The 25,035-nt window shown below is 39.1% G+C and overlaps 1 protein-coding gene across 1 annotated transcript; it reads right to left on the bottom strand.

Moving 5' to 3' along the window:
- Positions 1–25,035, bottom strand: CFAP418 (cilia and flagella associated protein 418). Its single transcript, XM_019973902.2, has 6 exons — positions 24,775–25,035; positions 19,157–19,244; positions 16,922–16,986; positions 16,330–16,395; positions 8,292–8,387; positions 1–2,388 (listed from the first exon to the last, which is right to left on the bottom strand). The coding sequence occupies exons 1-6, from the start codon at positions 24,927–24,929 to the stop codon at positions 2,235–2,237; spliced, it is 624 nt and encodes a 207-aa protein (XP_019829461.1). The 5' UTR covers positions 24,930–25,035; the 3' UTR covers positions 1–2,234.

Below are 25,035 nucleotides of genomic sequence, written 5' to 3'. Positions count from 1 at the left end.
TACAGAGTAAAGCTACTTATTATTTATTTACTTCTGGGCAAGATAAAGGTATGTGAGTACAACAGAGTTCAAATAAAGTAGCTACCTGGCTTGATAAGAAACAGACACTTGCTGGGACCTTCCTGGTGGTCCAGCAGTCAAGAATCCATGTGATGCAGGAGACTCAGGCTTGATCCCTGAGCCAGAAACGAAGAGCCCCCATGTTGCCAAGCACTGAGCCAGCACTAGGGCTCACAACTAGATGAACAAGTGGGTTTGTTACATACTGTGTTTCAATAAAACTTTAATTAAAAAAATAAGATACTTGAAGGTAGTAGAAAATTATTATAAATATTGAAAACAAATGGGCAAAACATCTTGAAAGTTTTATAGACTTTGCATTTAAAAATTATAATTGATTACAAGCTACACTCTTCTACATTGACAGTAAAGTAGCTGCGTTTTGGCTAATAAGATACAACTGGTACTAGTCTACTCATTTGTATATAAACATATACTTTCTACATTTTAGATTAAAGATTATACAATATTAAAAAGCTTATAAAATAAATTGCCAACAAAAATATGAACTCATTTACACAGTTCTGACATTGGGGAATTAATTATTATAACTATAATGTTACGGACTGCTAAACATGGGCAATATATCTAAGTTACAGAATAGTTATAATGAAATAATAAAAGCAAAAAATTAAAACCCATAATTTAGTAAATTTGCTCGTTTAAATTAAAAAAAAAATCACCATTATGACTAAAAGTGCCAAATTCCATGAGGTCCTGAATGTGGGGATCTTGGTGCTCTGCTATTTTTTGCAATAGGCAATTTAACCCAGATCCTCCTATGTTTCTGATAAAATTTTAGAGGATAAAACACTTTTATTGAAAGATAAGATCTGTAAACATATCCTTAATATAAGAATGTGAGCATCTGCCAGTGAGAGGTATCCTATCAGAATACTAGACTTACTAGAGCAAGTTATACACATATGCAAAAGTGTCACGGTTAGGAAAAGGATTTTAATGACCAGATCTTTCTTTGCTTGCGTAAAATGGTTGGAACAGATTCAGTATAAGACTAAACAGATCATAACTGTGTTTGGTTACTCCCTTTAAGGAAGCCTTGTGTCACATATCTGAACTGCATAATAGACACATGGGGTGAAGAGCGTCTGGCAAACTGGAATCTCCTGATGAGGCTGGGAGCTGGTAATTTTGAGGTAACCGCTTTTCCAAATGTGCTGCTTTGTAGGATTCCTCAGGTCTTAGTCATATTAAGGAGCCCAACAGGTTACCTGCTGGTTCAGCTATGCTTTATTTCTCTTTTCATGTAGTTATCTAATGAACAGCATGTCAACCTGATCCTACCAGAAAAATCAACAGGCTGCCTGAGAAAATATCTTACTTGCTGTTCTCATATCTTACTTGCTGTTCTCTTTACTTAATGGAGTTTTAGGGCATTAAAGGCAAGAAGGTACTTGGTAAATCCAGCAATGATCTGTATCAGGATTTTTCCTTGTAGTTTTAGGTGCATCAAAACAACTTTTTTTAATATAGAAATGAATATTTGCTAAAACACAAACTAGATACCTTTTGATATCTAAATGAACAAAAGGAGGAGAAATAAGTTAAAACTGGTAATATATACTAACTGTTGTGCATAGAATTGCTTTGAGTTTGTGAAGTAACATCAGACACAGGCAGTGTTTTCACCTACAGTTCGCCCACACTCTTGAAAACCCTTTCATCAGTCACTGACTATATGGATTCTGACATGCCTAAATTATTATTTTTGCTAACAGCAGATCTGACCAGAGCAGGTGATGTATACCCCTCTCAGTGACCTCTCTGCAGGGCCAAAGGTCTGCTTTATCCCCTGTAACTTCTGTAATGAGGAATACTCATGCTAAGTGTATTAGCAGTCAGGAGTATGGCAATTACTAGTGAATGGCTATATATCTGTATGAAACTCCAGGAGACAGCCTAGCAAAGAAGTATTTGGATAACCTGTTACCTTACTAAGTGAAATGCTCATATATCAAAAATGAATAATTCCAAAATGTTAAAGCACATTATCCTCCCAAGTCCATTTAGTCCTTGACAATTTGTACAGCCATTAAATGGAACTTTGTCTTTTCCCAAGGGCACGACACTATGTGCCTTTACCGAAACACCGTGGCGATGAATGGAGACTGCTCTCATGGGTGCAGCTGTCTGAATGTAGGACGTCTGGATCCTTAGTGTTTGCCACAAACCCAGCGAAGCTGATGGTCGGTCTGAAGGTCAGTCAGTTCTTCAACAGCTTTCCAGCTGCACTGGCAGGCGTATGCTCGTGTTCCTTTCTTCTTTACCAGCTTTGTTTTTAATTTGTGGAATTCTGGCATATTGTTCCTGTTGGTAAAACAAGAAGGTTTTAGTATAATAGTTTTGTTCAGTGCTTAATGACTTAAAAAAAAAAAAGAAATCCTCACTGCTTTATTTTCCAATCTTTACAACATCCAAACACTAAACTACTCCGTGTTTTCACATGCAAAACAGAAGATACACTTTGGTTTCTGAGGGTTGCAATATTTTACAATGGTAATCCTTTGTCTGTTTATTAGGCTGCTGTAGAACACAGCGACGTAAAGAGCTGAAGAATCACTGATTTGTCCTATCAGAGACCACATGATGTAAGAACAGTGGAAAAGACGGTGGTTCATCTCCAACCTCAAATGCTCACCCGGGCCATATTTTAAAAGCTTGCACATGGAGGGCATGTAAGAGGCATAAAGGAACAGACTTCTGATATGTTAACTATGGAAATTTTTCATTAATAGAGAAAAAGTGCTTGTTATTTCTATGTGTTGAATTCATATTGTATCTCATTTGTTTCAATTTGTTCTTATTCACTTATAGTATCAGGAAAAAAAAAAGCCTATCCTGAAATAAATGTCAATAATTTTAACATAATTGAGTCAATGGGCAGAACTCATGAAAAATGATAACCATCTGACTTGGTGCTATTATAAAAAAGACTACAGAAGTTAAATTTAATTCATAGAAATTAACAGAAAATCAACTATGATTTTCATAGTTCATGTACTGAGTTTATGTAATGTAACTATTCCATGGCAAAAGAAGATGAAAAAATTCAAAGTGGAATGATGAAAAAATACACAGTAAAAATGATGAAATACAGTACAAATTAAAAGAAAAAAGATAGTGCTATTATTTCATGTTTGCAAAGGAAAGCAGGATGTAAAGTGCCCTCTGGCGGCCAACGGGCACCACACGCAGTATCGCACAAAATTCAGGCACAAGTTTGACGCTGACAAAAACCTGAGAGGCTTTCCAAGGCCAAGGGTCTGACTTCAGGAAACTGAGACTTTGACCAGCTGAACGACTCAGCTAAGGTTACAGTGAGATAGGGGAGGAATGAGTAAGTTTTATGGGAAAGAGAACAGCTGAACAAAGCTAAATATGTTTGATTAAAACTAAATGGCTATGTGAAGAAGTGTCCTTTATTCAATCTATAACATATTTTGACAGACTTAACATCTGACACTTGATTGGATTGAATCCTTACAGAGTTCAGGAACAGGAATCACGGAAGCCAAGGAACTAATTAATACATTTCAAGTAGTGCATTATTTTAAAAGCTTCGAAAGAAAATATCATTATTTTCCATAAAGGAAATACAATTTAATAGAAAAATAAGAGCATTTTATTTAGCTATTACGGCAGGATGGTCAAGTATAGCTTACACTTCTTTTAGACAGTTCTAGAACTTGTCAAAGCTACACTTACTTACTTACTTACTTACACTTATTGCCCTCACTTGTAAGATACGGACAATGAAACAACTAAATGGGTTTTTACTGTATAACCAACATACAGATTGGTACCACTAAAAACGAATGGCTCCCAATGTCCTGCTGGGCATTCTGGGATACTCTTAGAACTTTTACATTGCCTTCAGTCATCACCTACTTCTGGTTTCCCCAGTGAACATTTCCCATCCTCCTCAAGTGTTTCATCTCCCCTCTACTTCTCTACTTTCAAGCAGATCACATCTTCATTCACAAAACCAGGCAATGAGATGTGAAAAGGCTTCCGTTTCCTAGCTTTCCCCCCGAAAGCATCAGCATATGACCACCTTCTACCCAGGCACAGAGCAGGCCTCTTCCTACCCACAGCTCACTTCCATCAGCACTCTGCACCAAAGCCTCCAGGACCTTGCTACTCACATAACCTCCCCTTCCAATGTCTTCTCTCCCCTCCACAATAAAAACACCAAAGCATCTCCTATCTTAACTAAATAAGCCTTTAACTCTGCACTCACTGACAGGTTTCCAAATCACCTTTCTGGGTAACATCTTCCAGTCTCATGGTTCTGACTACCACTGTACAGACATTTCTTATCTGAGCTTCAGAGCCACAGGTTCATCAGCTCCCATAATGAACGTATAGACACCTCCTTCAAAACTGTTCTTAAATTCTATCAATGGACTGTATCGTGGCCCATGTTAGTAAACCAAGACAGAAATCCAGGACCCATCCTGAGTGACATTTGTCTCTCATCTTCCAGTAAGGATTACCTCTAAAATAGCTCTTGAATCCATCTCTAGTCTATCCTCCCCACTGTCATAACTCAGATCCTCATTTCCTTCCCACTGGATTACCACAATATCCACAATCAGTTCAGTTCAGTCGCTCAGTCGTGTCCAACTCTTTGTGACCCCATGAACCGCAGCACACCAGGCCTCCCTGTCCATCACCAACTCCTGGCGTTCACCCAAACTCATGTCCATCGAGTCGGTGATGCCATCCAGCCATCTCATCCTCTGTCGTCCCCTTCTCCTCCTGCCCCCAATCCTTCCCAGCATCAGGGTCTTTTCCAATGAGTCAACTCTTCGCATGAGGTGGCCAAAGTATTGGAGTTTCAGCTTCAGCATCAGTCCTTCCAATGAACACTCAGGACTGATCTCCTTTAGGATGGACTGGTTGGATCTCCTTGCAGTCCCAGGGACTCTCAAGAGTCTTCTCTAACACCACACTTCAAAAGCATCAATTCTTTGGCGCTCAGCTTTCTTTATAGTCCAACTCTCACATCCCTACACGACCACTGGAAAAACCATAGCCTTGACTAGACGGATCTTTGTTGGCAAAGTAATGTCTCTGCTTTTTAATACGCTATCTAGGTTGTTCATAACTTTCCTTCCAAGGAGTAAGTGTCTTTTAATTTCATGGCTGCAATCATCATCTGCAGTGATTTTGGAGCCCAGAAAAATAGAGTCTGACACTGTTTCCACTGTTTCCCCATCTATTTCCCATGAAGTGATGGGACCAGATGCCATGGTCTTAGGAATCGCTAATTCCTGTGATTCTAAACTGATCTGGTTCCCATAAATAGTGAGCAATCTTTTGTAAACTCAAATATTCAGATCTATCCCCTGATTAAAAACCTTCAGTGGTTATCCACTGCCTAAAAAAATTAAGTCCAAATTCCTCAGCACTTCTTCTATGCCTCTGCTCTTTTTGATCTCTTGCTCCTACTTCACCTCTTGCCAAGTTCTGCTCTTATATTCAAAACTCCACACAGTCCAAACTGCTTGGAAGTTGCCAAACACACCATGCGGTTTCACCTGTGTCTTTAAAAATATCCCCTAAAAGACCACCAGTGTCCACATGGCTTGCCAGGCAAACTCCTGGTTATCCTTCAAGGCTCTGAGGCTTTTTCTGATACCTCAGGGTGGAATGCATCCACCTTGCCCTGTGAAAGTCCTCTTTCACATTTATCACGTGATGTAACAGTCTGTCTCTCCTCAAAACTGAGCACTGCTTGAGAGCAGGCACTGTGTCCTATTCATCTTGTGAGCCTGGTATTTAACAACGCTACAGACTAGGTCCTAAAGAAAGCCTGATGAAAAGAAATGCTAGTAAGCTCTACGGAGAAGGCAATGGCACCCCACTCCAGTGCTCTTGCCTGGGAAGTCCCATGGACAGAGGAGCCTGGTGGGCTACAGTCCATGGGGTCGCGAAGAGTCGGACACGACTGATGCGACTTCCCTTTCACTTTCATGCACTGGAGAAGGAAATGGCAACCCACTCCAGTATTCTTGCCTGGAGAATCCCAGGGACGGGAGCCTGGTGGGCTGCCCTCTATGGGGTCACACAGATCTGACACGACTGATGTGACCTAGCAGCAGCAGCAGCAGCAGTTAAGCTCTATAGAATATCATATCGATGATCTATATCCTGATGGGGATTCACAGCCTCTCCTTTATTTGTTCCATTCATCTATTTTTAATAGTGTAATGAATCTTCTAGCTCTATCTAGAAGTCTGTAGTTTTTAAAAACCAGGCTGCTCATAGCTATGGGCTTCCTAGGTGGCGCTTGTGGCAAAGAACCTGCCTGTTGATGCAGGAGATGCAAGAAATGTGGGTCCGATCCCTGGCTTGGGATGATCTCCTGGAGTAAGAAATGGCAACCTGCTGCAGCATTCTTGCCTGGAAAATTCTGTGGACAGAGGAGCCTGGCGGGCTACAGTCTATGGGGTCACAAAGAGTAGGACATGACTGAGCGAGTAAGCACAACCACCACCAGATCTACAGTACACCAACTGCGACTGCTCTTGATAACTCGGAGACACTGAAAGCTCCTCAAGTACAACTACATCACCAACAAGCTTCCTTTATGCCTGTGCTCATTGACATTTTGATGGTATACACATTCTATTATACTAGTTTTATAAAAATTGGCGGTTCATCTTAGTGAAATATGTGGACTATTCCCCATGCATTGTATCAACTAGAAGAAAGCCTATAGCAGAGGGCTTAGATAAGTCAGAAAAGATGAAATGAATCTGAAATTAAAAGCTAACTTTTCCAACAATGGGATTAAAAAGTGGACTAACACAAATCCAGGTCAGGAATAAGGGCTCCTGACCTGGATTTGGGGATTACACTAGGCTTTTTTGGGGTTGGGGACCATGAAATCTCTCAAATTGTAATTTTTCTATGTATTTACATATTTGAGTTTTTCTTTGCATATATAGAGAGGATTCAAAGTTTTCACAAGATTTTCAGAACACTTTTTAATGTGAAAAGTTTAAAAACTCTTACATTAACACTAGAGGAGACTCCTATAGATCTACATGAGAACAGCTACCAGAAAAGTGTGAAGAAAGCCATTCACCCGTTTCCCATGCTACAGAAGAGTGCTCTAATAATTCTGATTACTTGTATCTGAAAATATAGTCTTTGTTTAGGCACAGGTCTGGGGGCCCCCAAATGCATGATGTATGTACTTTACTAATTTTTAGCCCTTAATTTTTACTTGAAAACGTGAAGGTATAGCTCAAATATATATATATATATTTTTTTTTTCAAATATATTTTTATAACTTAAAAATATTAGGCATTCATGGAACTTCCCTGGTAGTCCTGTGGTTAAGACTCTGAGCTCCTAATTCAGGGGGCTCAGGTTTGATCCCTGGTCAGGGAACTAGATCCCACATGTCACAAGGTATAGCCAAAAAAAAAAAAATTAGGCATTCAGTAAGTATTACAAAAACATGAGTAAAACATTATCTCAACCACAAGGAGGGAGTCAGACATATACCAACCTAAGAGTTTTTTAACCTTTTATTACAGTTAAGTACTGTAACAGGTACAAAGTGCTGTGGCCACATGAAAAAGGATGAGTTTAATTCCAAGTTGAGAGAGTGGTAAGGGAATCATGGAAAATGAGCAATGAATTGTACCGAGGGACATGTAGGGTTTAGGTAGATAAAATGGTGGGAAGATACCCCAAGAGGCGGAGAGTTTACACCAAGTCACAGGGAATGGGAGCACTGAGTGCTCTGACGTAGCTATAATAATCTTGTGAAGGTGAAGACTGTATGGTGGAAAGACAAACAAAGCTGGGTGACAGACAGATGGGGACTGACTCGTGGAGGGTCTCATATGCCATGCTAAGGAATTTAGACATTATTCTGTAAGCAGAGGGGTTTGGGGCAAGAGAATGGCATACTCAGAGTTATGCTTTAATTCTCAGCAAGTGAAGGGTGGTCTGGAAGAAGAGACTATACTCAGGAAAAATAGTGAGGAGGCTACGTCTGAGCTCTTGTCCAGAACTAACATGTCCTTAATTAGGCTGATAGCACAGATGGAAAGGAGATGATGCGAAAAATATCAAAGAGCACAGGTCACAGAGTCTGGCCAAAGGCACCAAGAGGCATCACAGCACAATAAGAAATATAAAATTGCATTAAGTACATTTTCACAGAGTGAAGTTTTTAGGAACATACCTGAAAAACAGGTAATCACATGATTTGTCCCACCTATAGTCATCGTAGCTTTCTACCCAGAAATCACAGGCTGTACAACGCAGATGGTCACATGCTCTGTTCAGAGAAAAAGAACTGTACATTAGAAATGATTGGTAAGTTTAAATTTGAAAAGTTTAAATCTGGGACCTCCCTGGTGGTCCAGCGGCTAAGACTCCATGATCCCACATGCTGCAGCTAAGACCTGGTGCAGCCGAATAAATAAATAAAATATTTTAAAAATGTGAAAATCTGCTGATTAATTCATAGACTATACCATACATTACAGATTACTGAGTAAACAACAGAAATACAAAAATGAATCTAAGTTTTTATACTAATGGACTGATTACCTATTTGAATTTTTAGGTTAAATTTCTGCATAAACCTACTATTTTACTAAGATCTAACACACTGATATATATATATATATATATGTACACATATATATTTACAGATTTAAAGAAAAAAACTGATGTGTAGACCTTTTAGTTTTTAAATTGCACCTGAGTAGATCTTCACTTAAGATAACTTTTTAAGTGTTTCCCTTCCTAATGAAATTTCAGGATGCCTCTATCACAGAACTGCCACACTGTATTGAAATGAATCTGTTTCTCCTGTAAGTGCTGGGACAATATCTTATTTGCTTCTGTTTCCCCACTACTTTGTATTAATGTATTCATTCACTCACTTAAAAAATATTTACTGAAAGCCTACTATGTGCTGGTGAGATTCTGTCCTCATATAGCTTAGATTCTAATTTGAGAATAAACAATACTTATAATAACTAATATACTATATTAGATGATAAAAACGCTTTAAATAAAATAAAAAGTAGAGTCGAGTCAATAAAACTGGAAGCACTGGGAGGAACTGTACTATAATTTTAAATACAGTGGTCTGCATAGGTTTCACTGGGAAGGTATGTCTATATAAGCAGTTTCTTTAGATGAAGTGGTAGTTGTAAAGGAAGTGGGATTAAGAAATGCTTATATTTAAAAAAGATGGAAAAAGAACAGGCTTGTATGTTGATGGCAGAGATGCAGTAAAGAGCCAAATGCTGCTGAGACAGGACAGAACTGCTAAAGCGATACTTAGCACATAACAGGTAGTCAGCGACAACCTGAGGAACTGAAATGCCAAGCAGATCTCAAAATTCATGTACTATACGGTAACGACAGGAGTAAAACGATAACATACAGTAAGAATTAGTAATTGCTGCTGCAAACAATTTGACTTGTATAGTAACTGTGATTTACTTTAAAGAAATCTCCATTGTTTGAAGTATTTTAAAACTAGAATCAATATAGATACATTTGATCACCTAAAAATTATAAGGAAATAAGGGTTTTCTAAGATACCAAAAACAAAGTGAAAAGACCAGTAACAGAGTGAAAGAAAACATCTTTAACACATAATCAAATACTTATACTGACAAACAGTGCTTACAAACTACAAAAATGAAAAAAAACCTAAAATATACTCTCACTAATATAGGTAGCATAGATGAGTGGTTAAGAGTGCAGACAGGATTGCCTAGGTTCAAATGCTGATTCCCCAGCTGTGTAATTATAGTCAAGTAACTTCTCTGTGACTCAGTTTCCTTATCTCTTAAATGGTGATAATACTTACACGCTCAGAATTAGTAGGAGCTAACCAAGCTAATACTGATAGTGCTTGTAACAGTGCTTGGCACACAGCATTTGTTAAAGTTAAAACACTATATAAAGAATTAAAATTTAAAGCAACTATGGAATATATATTTAAACCAATTATGTTAGCCAAAATTAGCACTCTCAGACATTTCTGGTGGGTATGTGAACTTATAACCTTTTGGGGAAAATCTTAGTATAATTTAAAATTAAAATTATACCTAGCTGTTGTGACAGCAATCCCGTTTGGGGGACTCTACAAATAAAAGTACCAGAATATAGGCATATATCTCAAGAATTTCTACTGCAATATTGTTGAAATGGCAGAAAAACAGGATATCACCTGTATAGCTATCCAAGAGGGAAAAGATTGAATAACATTTATACCATGGAATATCAGGTAGTTGATAAAGAGAGATAATTACATTTACTTATTGACCTAAAGGTGCACAAAGCTAGGTGCACAATAACATATATAGCATGATCCTGTTTTTGTAAAAACTACTGCCCAGATTTTCCTGTACAGGTGTTTATAAGTTTATAAAAACATTTTGCTGTTGTTCAGTCACTCAGTCCTGTCTGACTCTTTGTGACCCCATGGACTGCAGCACGCCAGGTCCCCCCGTCCTTCACCATCTCCAAGACTTTGTTCAAACTCATGTCCATAGAGTCGGTGATGCTATCCAACCATCTCCTCCTCTGTTGTCCCCTTCTCCTCCTGCCTTCAATCTTTCCCAGCATCAGGGTCTTTTCTTTTTAATTTTTTTATTTTATTTTTTAACTTTACAATATTGTATTGGTTTTGCCAAATATCAACATGAATTGAAAAAGACACATGTACCCCAATGTTCATGGCAGCACTGTTTTAATAGCCAAGACATGGAAGCAATCTAGATGTCCATCAGCAGATGAATGGATAAGAAAGCTGTGGTACATAATACACAATGGAGTATTACTCTGCCATTAAAAATAATACATTTGAATCAGGGTCTTTTCTAATGAGTCAGCTCTTTGTATCAGGTTGCCAAAGTAGTAAAGCTTCAGTTTCAGAATCAGTCCTTCCAATGAATAGTTAGGGCTGATTTCCTTTAGGATTGACTGGTTTGATCTCCTTGCTGTCCAAGGGACTCTCAAGAGTCTTCTCCAGCACTTCAGTTGGAAAGCATCAATTATTCTGCACTCAGCCTTCTTTATGGTTCAATTTTCCCATCTGTACGTGACTACTGGAAAAAACATAGCTTTGACTATATGAACTTTTGTTGGCAAAGGGATGGCTCTGCTTTTTAGTATCCTGTCTAGGTTTGGAAGGAGATTGTTATCTTTCTCCTTATACACTTTGACCTTTGTTTTTTTTTTCAATAAACATATAATACTTCTACAATTAAAAAATAAAGTCCATCATTATATTATTTTCATTTTTGTTTTTTTTTCAATAAACATATAATACTTCTACAATTATAAAGTCCATCATTATATTATTTTCATTTTTGTTTTTTTTCAATAAACATATAATACTTCTACAATTATAAAGTCCATCATTATATTATTTTCATTTATTTCCCTCTAAAATTCAGATATGTCAACTTCAAAATTACAAATATATTCTGGCCTGAAAGTTTGATAATGCTTTATATTTCTAAAAATATTAATTATAACAATAACTAAACATTTAAAATCTATACAAGCTTGAAAAACAATTCTATATTTTCTCTTGAACTGTTAGAAATCTATGAAATTGAATTTGTACATATGGAAATTCAACACACTTATATTTGTACACATTTGAACTTGGATTTTGAATGTACAGGTTAGGAAAATGCAAAATGATGGTTCCCAAAGCTGCTATAACTGGCTTTCTTATGCATATGTAGTTTATTACATGACTGCACAGAGTGTTAACTTTAATGCCTTAATACATATGTGCAATTTGGCTGAATTACTGCTGTTGTGGGAACTATAATTTAGAATTTCCTGACATTTTGTATGTGTAAAATTTCAACCATAATGTTAAATACAGCTTTTTAATTTAAAATTTAGTAGTTTATTCAAATCTATTCACACTACCACATTTTCCTACAAACACTGTCCTCTGAGAAACATAAAACCAACTTGCAGCTAAGAAATCATTCTGCTGCTACGATTCACTCTATTAGATCATAATTAGTACCAGTCTATGGAATACTCCAGTCTTGCAAGTAGTTTAAAAAATGAGCAGGGTAAAATTCAGTTTGGCTTGAAAATGACGCCTTGGTTTTATCTATACCTTATCAATGGCACCACGCTTTGCTATTACTCTTCCTCCTTTCCACCAGCTGGGTAAAAGACTCAAATCTTTACACTCTAAAATCATTCAGGATTACTCTCAAACCTGAGCTTTATCCCAAATTAAACAGATTCAACAGGTAGAGCAGACCTTCCTTTATACCCTCGGCATGTACATCAGGGCTTGTCTTCAGAGCTTAAATATATTTTTCTTTCCTAACTACATATAAAAGAATATCTAACATAAAGTCATGGTTCCAATTAAAGATACCTGTCAGGTCTTTCCTCTAAAATGTGAGGAAATACAAACATGAAGGTGTCACCAATGGCTTTGTCCTTTTATCTGGCTAGTAAGTAAAAAGATGTTAGCTGTGGGAATGTCCAAAACACAGCCCAATACAGTCTTCTGCACAGACTCTGAGGTTCTCAGTCAGAGCCACACAGTGCACTGGGGAGTCTTGCTGTTTGGGCAGTTGGAAAACAAGAACAGAGCTTCCTTCTTGCATACATTATATAATCAACTGGTATACTAGAAAACATAATGGACTAGGAATCAAGTTACACAGGTGAGTCCTTGCCTTGGGCAAGGAACAGCACTTGGGAGTCATTTTTGACAACCTTCTCTCTGACCTCCAATAGCCATTTAATCACTGAATTCTGTCATTTATATATTTTAAGTATCTCAAGTGACACCCCTTTTCCCTACAGCCACTGCCAGTACGTAGGTCACCGCGGCTACCGCTGTCTCTCTCCTGGACCACTGCTAACTACTGCTTGTTGACTGGTCTTCCAGCGTTCCCTCCTGTCTTGTCCTTCCAAGTTCCAATCCATTTTCTATTCTAGAACCAAAATTTCTTTAGAAACACAAATATGATTATGTCACTTTTATTTGCTTAAAACAAAACAAAAAACAAATCTAACAACCCAACGGCTTCCACTGCCCTAGGACTTATGTTTCTAAAATCCTCCTCAGGGACCCAAACCAAACATCCCTTGACTACCTCTCCAGCTCCTTCCGGAGCCACCCTTTCCCCCACTCGCCACACTCCAGCTCACCTGGCTGCTCCCTTCCTCCAGAACCTCCAGCTTCTCCAGCTCAGGATCGCCTAGTGTGGTATGCCCGTCTAATGTGGTGCGTCCTCATTTAACACGGTGGTGCCAATGCTCCCCTCTCTTTGCTTAATTCCTACTTACCACATCACAGTCTGATTAAATATTATTAGCTTAGGAAAGCATTCCCTAACCTTTCATATTAGTTAGAATGCCCATTATCCATGTGTATAGTATCCTGTACTTATCTTTTACATTACATATTATGTGGAAATTAAATAGTTATTTGTAGAATTAAAGTCTCTTTCCTTATCTAGACTGAAAGCTCACTGAGGGAAGGGAAGTGTCCACTTATTTGTTTGTCACAAGGTGTTCACTTAAAACCTGGGACTCAGCAAGCACACGATGAATTAATATATGTGTAATGAAAATAACACCAGTGCTTCAATGTCCTCATTTACAACAAGGGGTTAAAAATTCTTGTTCTATCTGCATCTTGGTTTTTTCCTGTGAGCAGATGAACCAATACACATACACAAAAAAAGTACTCTGGACAGTATAAAGTACTTCGCACATATAATGTTTTACATGCACAGGAATAGGTACGTGCTTATCTTTCAGTGGGTGCTGATTTGGGTCATGAAGAGGGTGGTCAATGATTGATATATCTTTATGATGGGTGAAGAAGATCTGTGAATATAAACATTTACCTGGCATATAAATGCAAATTCTATGTGTGTTTTCCATTCTAGACAGGGAAAAAAGGTAAAAATACTCAAAGGCAGAAAAATGTTAAGTGGAAAGTATTAATAGAAGCAATTACAAGTGTTCTACTGGAAGTAGAGTATCTGACCTAAGCTTCAACTGGAGGTAAAACAACTGAAAAAAGAAGAGGAAGAACAAAGACACCAGTTTGGTAAGGCAAACAATGAGTTTAGAGTTAATATGAGACAGATTTCAGCTCTCATTTTCCTTCTGAACAGGGGAGAGGTGCTCAAGGCTGTATGTGAGGGATCTTTTCTTTGATGCTCTATGTGGCTGAGACTACAGGAGACATAAGTGGATGGTAACTAGGAGACCTTCGCTGTACAGTTCATGGGTGAGTTGAGAGAAGCCTGGATCCACGGCAGAGTGGTCTGGCAATGGCTGAGACAAGTCCAGCTGGGCTGACACAGGTAAGTCGGGACTGACAGCAACCAGACGGAATTCTTCTCTAAGGGCAGTCTGTGTCTCTAATTCTTTGTACAGACAGTCCTCAATGCAGGATGAGTCAGGTGCTATCAACACTTATTTACAGCCCTCACAGCAAGCATCTTTCCTGTGGGCTGCTGCAGCCTGTCCACGGCCTGGTGTTCCTGGTCTAGATCCCCAGTTTCCCTCCCACAGCCCTTTTTTCTGAGCCTCCAAGGTCTAGGCCAGCTGCACCCTCCAACAATGTCTTTTTGGATCCCACTTTTATTATTCAGTACAATGATTATCTCTCCTGAAGTGTGATTGTGTTGTCATATAGCACAGTCTTTCATTTCTTAAAAAATTACCAGAAAATGAAAAAGTGTTTTAGAAATAATTAGACAAAACATAATAATTTAGTTAAGTAGGCTTCTGTAAAAGTAGAACCAAATTTATCAGGAGAGTAAAATGATTTGCTGAACTATTTAATAATAAACAACACATGGAAACAACCTAAATGTCTACTGAGAGATGAATGGATAAAGATGTGGCACATAAACACAATGGACTTCCCTGGTGGCTCAGATGGTAAAGCATCTGCCTACAATGCGGGAGACCTGGGTTCCATCCATGGGTCAGGAAGATCCCCTGGAGAAGGAAACGGCAACCCACTCCAGTACTCTTGCCTGGAAAATAACATGGATGGAGGAGCCTGGTAGGCCAGAGTCCACAGGGTTGCAAAGAGTTGGACACGACTGAGCAACTTCATTTCACTTCACATATACATAATGGAATACTACTCAGCCATGACAAAGAACAAAATAATACCATTTGCAGTAGCATGGATGGGCCCAGAGATAATCATACTAAATGAAGTTAGAAAGAGAAAAACAAATACCGTATGATGTCACTTATATGTGGACTCTAAAATGTGACACAAATGAACTCATCTTCATAACAGAAATAGACTCAGACAAGAGGACAGACTTACGGGCATCAAGGAGAAGGGGTGGGGGAAACGGCTTGGGAATCTGGGACTAGCAGACAAAAACTGTTATATATAAATGGATAAACAACAAGGTACTCCTGCTGTATAGCATAGGGAAATATATTCAGTATTCTGTGATAAACCATAATAGAAAAGAGTATGAAAAAGAAGGCATATATATGTATAATTGAATCACTTTGCTGGACGGGAGAAATTAACAACATTGTAAACAACTATACTTAAATAAAAAAAGATTCACTAAAGATCAGTCTGTTTCCCCACTTTATGACAAATGACAGCGGAGTGGGAGTCTGAGGCTGCGGGGGCTTGGGACAGGCAGCACCGTGACTGTAAGACCACCCCGAACCAGGTCCTGAGTGAGACACTGGGTAAAAGGTGGGCTGGGGAAGAGACGCCAAAAGGAGGGCTTCTGCTTTTGAAATATGTAGAATCAAGAGACTCTGCTTCAGAACTCTGGGTACTCCAGACCCACAGCTTCTCACGCTGCTTGGCCAAGGCAGGGTGCACGGCACATCATACAGCACATGGCTGACTGTCCTCCTGTCCACGCACTGGCTTCCAGTGCCTGGAGGAAACAGGGCGGAGCAGAAGCTCAGCTCCTGGTGTCCTGTGGAAACCAAGCTGGGATGGAAGTGAGCCAGGCACTTCAAGTGATCTTAGAGAAGGTGTCAACACAATGAACAACACATACCCAACATCAAGCTTTCACACTATCCCCTACGAATAATACACATTTCAGTAAAGTGTCCTTGGACTGGCTAACAAAACATACCTCTTATGATGAAACAGACTCATGCCAAGATGATAAGAACTATGTTTCAACAGGGTATCAATTTGGAAAGACCTAATTAACGTTAATGTATTTCTGACATCTTACCTTGGTGAAGCATTTGTCCCAATCCCACACGGAACGGTGCTTCCGCCAATGTACACTGGACTGCAGCTAGACATGTTCAACAGAGGGGAGAAAACCAAACCAAACCATAAAAGAAGCATGAGAAGTCAATTTGGCCTCATTGACTCTACATTCTTGAAATCAAATTGTATATTTTCCTGAGCAAGTCAACTATTACAACGAAGAGGTATTCATTCCAGGGTCAGTGCTTTATTGGATAAAACCTGCACATTCAGAACCACTCAAAGAGTTAAAATGAGTCAGAGGAAAATGTGTTTGCCAAATAATGTAGGGGACAAAGTAAATACTGAAGAGTATAACAGCACATTAATTCTGAGAAACTGTTCACACTTTTTTTTACACAGCAGAAAATTATTTACAACAGCAATAACCTCCCATTTAAGTTCCTTTGCACTAAGGAGTCATAGACCAGAAGAGCACGGAAAATGCTGCTATTGGGTCTTTCCCCTGAAAACTAACCAGTGCTTTGTTGCTCAATGTTGGTAAATGGTAACAAAATCTACTAGACCATGCTTAGCAGTGGGTGTAATTCACTGAAGCAATCCCGACTTACCTTTTACCAAGGCCTTGAATGGAAGCTCTGACAGATGTGTTACCTGAAGATTTAGATTTTAATTTCTGTTAAAAAAACCAAAATAATAAAAGACCACAGGTAACTTGGATAATTGTAACATGAAAACTAATATTCGTTATTTTGTAACAAAAGTATTTTAAAATGGCTTAAATAAAAATTTCCTATGATGTTAAAGTTTCAGAAATAAAAACAATGATCAAAACCTTTTAAAAGCAAAAGGGAAGTAGACCTCCCTGAGGAATTTACAAATTACTACGCTAACATTTAGTCTAGAAAATTGACATACTGCCATTATTAGCAAGCTAAGATTTAGAGTCACTTTATAACTCTTCAGTTAATACTAGAGTTCAATGATTTAATATGAAGGATCTGCTATTTAAAACTTCATCCTGGAAAAATGCAATTGAGGAAAAAAACCTCAGACTCATTTTAAAGGCTGTAAACGGTACTCACCTGAACTAAAAATAAATTAACCAAACTCCTGGGTAACTTCAGGAATATTAGTTTTGATCAAACGGAATGGTATCAACCATTAGATATTCAATGAAAATGTAGAGCTACCTAGTCACAGCCATACAGTAGTTCCTATATGGTTACATAACGTCATCATTAGCAAGCATTTATTAAGTGTTAACTGGTATAAGGTACCAAACAACATAAGCCAACCACATCCTAGGACCACCGCCAAGGAGAGGAAATGAGAAGGAGAAAAGGCGATTTAAACTATGCGGAGACATGCTATCATTTACCTAGTAGGTGAGGAAATTTAATGGAGGCAAAATACTTTGTTTTACTATTTTCCCTTAACTCTTTTGTTAAACAGAACTGGAAACATTTTTGGTGCATATCTGACAAATACTAATGTGCCTGAGTCTCTTTTTGTCTTTGGAAGCATGCTCCATGTGCCATCCTGGCTCGCGTTTATGACTCAAAGCTGGCACACTGGGACAGCTGCAGCTGTTGCCGGGCTTTCTTGGGTGAGTCTGAAAATAGTTAATGAACAAAATAACTGGCAAATAACATAATACTGTAAGTCAACTATACTTTAACTAAAAAAAAAAAAGAAAGAAAAACAACGCAATGGGTGAGCAATGGGGGAGGGAGTATTGTTCTCAGGAGCATAATCTGGCCTCTTAGGACAAGCTGGGCATGGACTGGCAATTCACACACTTCTTTTCTCATCCAATCAATGTTTGACATCAACCTGCTTTTTTCCAGAAGTTTACTTGGGTTGCTTTCTCTCCTGCAGGTTGGAAAACTGAATATAATCACTAACTTCAAAAAGGGAGCATACAAGGACTTCCCTGGTGGTCCAGTGGTTAAGATTTCAAGCTCTGAAAGCAAGGGGTATGGGTTCAGCCCCTCGTCGGGGCACTAAGATTCTGCATGCTGCAACGTGCAGCCAAATAGCTAAATAAAATCTGTTTCCTTATCCTCAAAAAAAAGGGAGCACACAGAAGAAATGTGTAAAAGTGTATTTCTTCATGATTATAAAACCTACTTTTGTTTCAAATTATCTTCTCTAATACTTCTTTAGAAAAGTACTTCCTTCTCTTTCTGAAATGCCTTGATCTGAAGATACATAGCTTCTGGTAGTTCAGTGGCACCTTCACTACTTTGGCCCGGGTTCAATTCCCAGAGGGGGAACTAAAATCCCGCAAGCCACGCAGCGTGGCCAAAAAAAAAAACAACAAAGAAGTAAATCTGGGAAAATGTTAGAGTATGTTCAGTATGAGTAGTAAATATACAGGTGGCTGTTACATTATTTTACAAGCTTTTAAAAAGTTGTCATAGATACACAAGTATTTAAAAAATTAAAATATTACCAACTAACTCATTAGTTCAGGGATGAGAGCAATGGCAAAGCATCTGAGATGCTAAGCACATTCCTATAATGCAAGCTGATTTTAATCTTTTAGCAGAGTGCTCTTAGAGTCTACAAATAAATGCAAGTAATCAACTTCATCTGTAAGTTGCATTTTGTTCAACGCCTTTTCTAATTTATCATTCTTGATGAGAAATAAACAGCAAAACACACACAGTTTCTAATACTTTTTTCCTGTATAAATCTAAGTGGAATAATTTCTTTAAACAATTTTACTTCTCATAATTCAGGACTATAGATACTTGTAAATTCTATAAGCTTTTAGATTATTCTAAACATGTCTTGAGATAATGAAAGAATTGCTGTTACCTTTATGACACTTTACTTACAAAGTGTTTTTTGTCAAAGTGGGGCTCTTCAAATATTTCATTAATGAGACTGTCAAGATCATCTTCTTTTTCAAATGTTTCTGCTGATCTGAAAAAACAAACAACAACAACAACAAAAAAAAAAACCAAGAAAACATTTGAAGCTTAAGTGCAGATAAAGTCAGCCAAGTATCTGAAGAGTTTTGTTTCAATAAAGTCTATTGTTAGAGTTGATAACAAAAGAATTGTGATGCAATTTTTTTTTGTACTATGGGCATAGCCCAAGTTTCTTGAGAAAAAGATGTAGTTTATTGAGTACAAATTCACATGTGTACTTTTACATACTTAAAATATAACATTTAAAGCCATATGATATATAAGAGAAAGGTAGGTATGTACTTTTCTAAATTATATCAACCACTTATTTAAGAATAAAAAATATGTACAATTGTAAGTAGAACCTGAGAATTATACACAAAGATAATTTTCATATGTCTAATTTTCCCCTAAGAGTTCCATTGTAAGTCAAATAATAGTCTCTTTACTACAGGAGCCAAAGGTTATATAACCAAATGATCAATTACAAACCCACACAGAACAGTGTTAGTTGCTTGATGGAGTACCTCAACTACCTCTTTATCTTCTGCAGGTAAAGCCATCATAGGATTACTGACAAACTGTTACTGCATGGGACTTCTATTTAACAGCTAACATTTACTAGATGTTGGAGAAGGAAATGGCAACCCACTCCAGTATTCTTGTCTGGAGAATCCCAGGGATGGTGGAGTCTGGTGGGCTGCCGTCTATGGGGCTGCACAGAGTCGGACACGACTGAAGCGACTTAGCAGCAGCAGTAACATTACTGAATGTTACGGAATTCAGTAACATTTACTGAATACACAGATGTGAAGAGATTAAAAAACGTGCCCAAGGTCATATAAATAGTGGGAGAGGCTTGGAATTGAATCTAGGGCAGTTCAAGATACCTAACAGTAAAGGAGACTAACTCTCTTCAGAGTTGCTATTGTACAGATGCTATACATCGTTAGTACTTTATAACTTCACTGGATCATGAAATTATTTATTTTAAAAGACAGGCTTTTCAGTCTATTTCTAGAAACGTATTTGCTCTGAAATTTTTAACATCAGGACTACAGTCCTGATAGTCTCTGATACTATTTGTGCTGTGCTGTGCTGTGCTTAGTCGCTCAGTAGTGACTCCGCAGAGTCCGACTCTTTGTGACCCCATGGATTGTAGCCCACCAGGCTCCTCTGTCCATGGGGCTTCTCCAGGCAAGAATACTGGAGCGGGTTGCCATGCCCTCCTCCAGGGGATCTTCCCAACCCAGGGAGGGAACCCAGGTCTCCCGAATTGCAGGTGGATTCTTTTACCAGCTGAGCCACCAGGGAAGCTCCTGATACTGGTTAGCGTGTGATACTTACCTGACTTAAGAGAATGCAGAGGCTGCTAACACTGAATGACTGACTCCATTTCTGTATAGACTCTGCCTTTTCAGTTTTTCCCTTTCTAACTTTTACCTTTATTATTTTCCACTCTACATTTCCTTCATAGCTCAGTTGGTAAAGAATCTGCCTGCAATGCAGGAGACCTGGGTTCAATTCCTGGGTTGGGAAGATCCCCTGGAGAAGGAAATGGCAACCCACTCCAGTATCCTTGCCTGGAGAATTCCATGGACTGAGGAGCCTGGCGGGCTACAGTCCATCGGGTCACAAGAGTCAGACATGACTTAGCGACTAAACCACCACCATACTGGTTTCTTGCCAAGGATGCTTTCCTCTTCACAGAAGCACTCCAAAAACCTTCTGGCAGCTGCCACCCTCTCTTATCACTACTGAAGAGTAGTTTTTATCCATTATTCTACCTCCTTACAAGTATTAATATACTGGATTTAGCATCAGCTGATGACCTGGCTGAGGGTTTCTCAACCTTAGCAATACTGACATTTGGACCAGATCATTCTTTGATGTGTGTGTCACAGTGGTAGGCTTGTGCACTGTAGGATGTTTTATAGTATTTTTGACTTCTACCAGCTAAATGCCAGTAGCACACCCTTCCTCAATTGTGACAATCAAAAAATGCTGTTGTCAAATGCCCCTTGAGTGGTAAAGTCATCAACAGTTGAGAACTATCCACCTAGTTTAAATTAAGCTTATGGAATTTAAGCTTAAATTAAATTTCCATAAGCTGTTGTGGAAAAACCCAAATGAACTTTTTGGCCAACCCAATATTTAATCTCTCTGAATCGCCTGCAATGCAGGAGACCATGGTTCGATTCCTGGGTTGGGAATTTCCCCTGGAGAAGGGATAGACTACCCATGCCACTATTCTTGGCTTCCCTGGTGGCTCAGAGGGTAAAGTGTTTGTTTCTTGGGCTCCCCTGGCGGCTCAGATGGTAAAGAATCTGCCTGCAATGTGGGAGACCTGGGTTCCATCCCTGGGTTGGGAAGATGCCCTGGAAGAGGGCATGGCAACCTATTCCAGTATTCTTGCCTGGAGAATCTTCGTGGACAGAGGAGCCTGGTGGGCTGCAGTCCATGGGGTCTCAAAGAGTCAGACACGATTAAGTGACTAAGCACACAGAACCTCAGACATTTTGTACGTAACAAGCAGATCTAGACAACTACTTAAAACTTCCTCCAGGTGTAATATGCTGCCTCTGGCCTCTATATCCCTCAGCTACAATGAAACTCCTTTTTTGCCCCCAAAGTCTCTACTGCCCAAATCATTACATTCAATGGCCTTGCTCAGTAACAATCCTTTTAATCTTTCAGAAGCACCTGACACCAATTCCTTCAATTTCTATTGTGACAGCAGGTTGCTAAAATGTCCCTGAGAAATTCTCTCCTTTGGTTTTCAGGATGTTCTCTCTGGATTCCCTTCTCCCCTGCAGTTTCACAATTTCAAGAATCAGATGCATTCAGATGTTACCAGTCTACTCAGTACTGTTAGGGGTTTGAGCTACCAGCTTACATTAAGACTGGTCTGTTATTAGAGCACACAATTTTATGACGTCTATGCTTACCTATGTTTTCCTATAGAAGTGGGAAAAAAATGCCATCATTTCACTGAGAAAGCATATACATTTTAAAGGACAATATAATGTTGTTTGGTTTTTTGATGCTACAATACAATAATCTTTATCAAAGGTTAATAAATAGCTATTGGTTCTCTGATTTTGCTTCTTATATTGAATCTTGATTTAAAATATAGTTTCTGTCAAAAATAAAATACATATTCTACATAATACAGACAATTGGGGTTTAACACTTGAACCACAATTAAATGTGAAAGGTATACAAAAAAGCTTATATCTAGGTGTACAATGTCCTAGTAGACTTGGAAACATGAACTTGGGCAAGTAACTATTTTTCTAAGTCTTGATTTGGTCAGTTAAATGAGTGTAATAATAGCATTCACTTCATAAGGATTTGGAAATTAAATGAAAAAACACACATAAGGCTCTTAGTATACAGAAAGGATTCAATAAATGTTGGTTATTATTATACCTATTATCTAGGAGGTTATGATATTATCTGTAAATATTCCCCATCTGTATCATCCTGAACCACATTATTCTTATTGCAGTTCAACTCACATCAGTCTTTTTAAAAAAAAAAACAACTAATCATATATTTCTCTTTATCATTTTGAAGTCTTCATCAAATTGCTATGTTCTGACTGTTTATATTAGCAGCTGTTCCTGATATCCAGATGTGGCATAGTCATGTATTAGTTGCAGAACTGTCATTTTAAAGACACAGTTCCAGTATTTTAACTCTTTTAAGAAAAAGAGATACAGGCTAAATCACTGTACAATTGGCAGATAGTCTCCTATTAATAAATTCATAATATAAGTAGGTTCCTAACTTTCTGGTATCAATCTTGGCTCAGGATAAAATTTTAATGTTTGACATTATATATTGCATTTATATTTAAGTTTAGGGTCTTTGTTGGTGCTTTCTGTGCAGTTTACCTTTATAAATATACTGCCAAGTGAAAAGTTTTAACATGTGAATAACAGTAGCACTGGCTTGCTACAGCTTCTGTAAATGTATTATTGAAGAATTTGATTTAGTATGGTGGGATGGGGTACTAGGATTACGGATGGATTTTACAGACAGAGGCATAAAAGGACCTGTGCTTGGAAAGGATCTGTCCACCTTACTAATCCTTACCATTTTCAGCAGCTAGCTCCAAGTCGTCCTATCCCTCTGTGCTAGTTCTCCTAAGATGAATAGGCTCTTGGAAGGCTCTTTGATAAATTCTTTCCACGCTCAAAGGAGTGAATAAAAAGAACAAAGAAACTGCAAGCTAACACTGCTGTAGGACAGGAATGGTAGATCTGCTGGAAATCAGTATAGAAGGATGTCCAGCCTTCAAGATAACAATATACAAATTAATGAGAGTGATATTTGCATATACAGTCAAGTGAGCCTTAGCCCATTCAAAGCAGTCATTTTAGTTGGCTCAACATTTATTTCTTAGAATGCTGCCCAGCACTCAACTAATTTTTAGAGCTTCTGTTTCTGAACTTTAGACTCTTTGGAATGTTTTTATTGTGAAGGCGAGTTTTTAAACAAACATCTGTCATTGGAGGTAAAGCTAGTAAATTGGGTAGCAATGGTGCCGGGCTCTGGGAAATCACATAGAGGTGCACAAAAACAAAACAGAATCCACAGACGCAACCATAAATGAACAAGACTGACTCTCTTGGTTTGTTCCAAAGCTGCCTCCGTGTAATTCCACAAGGGTTTCTAAGAGATTCAAGCAAGAGTTGTTGCAGAGCCTCCCAAGTTATCACTTTGAAGGCCTATACTCACTCTGGCAAAAATGGAATTGAGGGGAAGTGGAGATAAGAAAGTCATTGCTATTTAATAATTACATAGGAAAAAAAAAAGACTGACAAATATGAAAGATACTTTTTTAGATCAAAAACCAAAACTTTAAGAAATTTCCCCAAATTTCAATTTGGATGCCTGAGATCCTCTGCGACCCTTAGTTGGGGCCCTGGGTAGAAGGATGGTGGTGGGATTAATAGAGTGTGACCAATAACTAAATCTTTTTTCCTAAATCCAACCTCATTCAATTCTGAGCTTCAAAGGGAAAAACAACAACAACAACAATAACTAATGATGGACCAGAATGCAAACGTTTTCTCCAGCAACTGGCCCAAGGATTGTTCTGCCTGGGGAATGGGGTCCCCGCACCTGAAAAGGGGACGAGAATCATTCACGCACACGGAGGCCCGGGTCACCGTGACTCCCTCAGGGTTCGAGAGCAGGGGCCTAAGATGCACCCCCTCTGACCCCCTGGAAGCCGCGGGGATGTGTCCGGGTGGAACAGACCTGGGGAAGCCGCGGGTTCTCAGAGGCGGGGCCTGCTCGGGGGGCGGAGTCGGGCCTCGGGGAGAGATGCTAAGATCCTCGAGGACGAGGCGTGGGAGTACGTGCGGCCCCGGGGAGTGAGGGAGTGAGGGTCTGAGCCGGAACACGGAGAGGAGCTGGAGGTCGTGGGAGGGGCGGGTGGGAGTACGGTTTTTTCGGTCTGGAGGCGGAGGGGTGGCCTTAGGGCCTGGAGCAGGCTTCACCACAACAGTCCACCCCTCCCGCCTGTTAACCTGAGATTCTCTTTCGCCTCGGCTCGGTTCTGGTCGTGGCCGAAGAAGCCGCCTCCGCCGCCTCTGGGCCGCTCGACCGTACCCAGTCTCAGTGGGTCTGGTCGGCAAAACTTGGACTCCACCTCATCCAAGAGCTCGTCTAGGTCCTCCGCCATCTTGTATTCTCACGTCTTGCTCCCGGGTTGTTCTGGCAACCGGTGGTTTCCAGGAGCAACGCGAGGACCGCCCCCCCACCATCCCTTCCCGGGGCGCGCGCCCCGT

The sequence above is a fragment of the Bos indicus genome, chromosome 14 (assembly GCF_029378745.1).
Source record: "Bos indicus isolate NIAB-ARS_2022 breed Sahiwal x Tharparkar chromosome 14, NIAB-ARS_B.indTharparkar_mat_pri_1.0, whole genome shotgun sequence".
Lineage (NCBI taxonomy): Eukaryota > Metazoa > Chordata > Mammalia > Artiodactyla > Bovidae > Bos > Bos indicus.
Note: the sequence above shows the minus strand (reverse complement) of the source record. Positions and strands in the feature narration are given on the sequence as shown.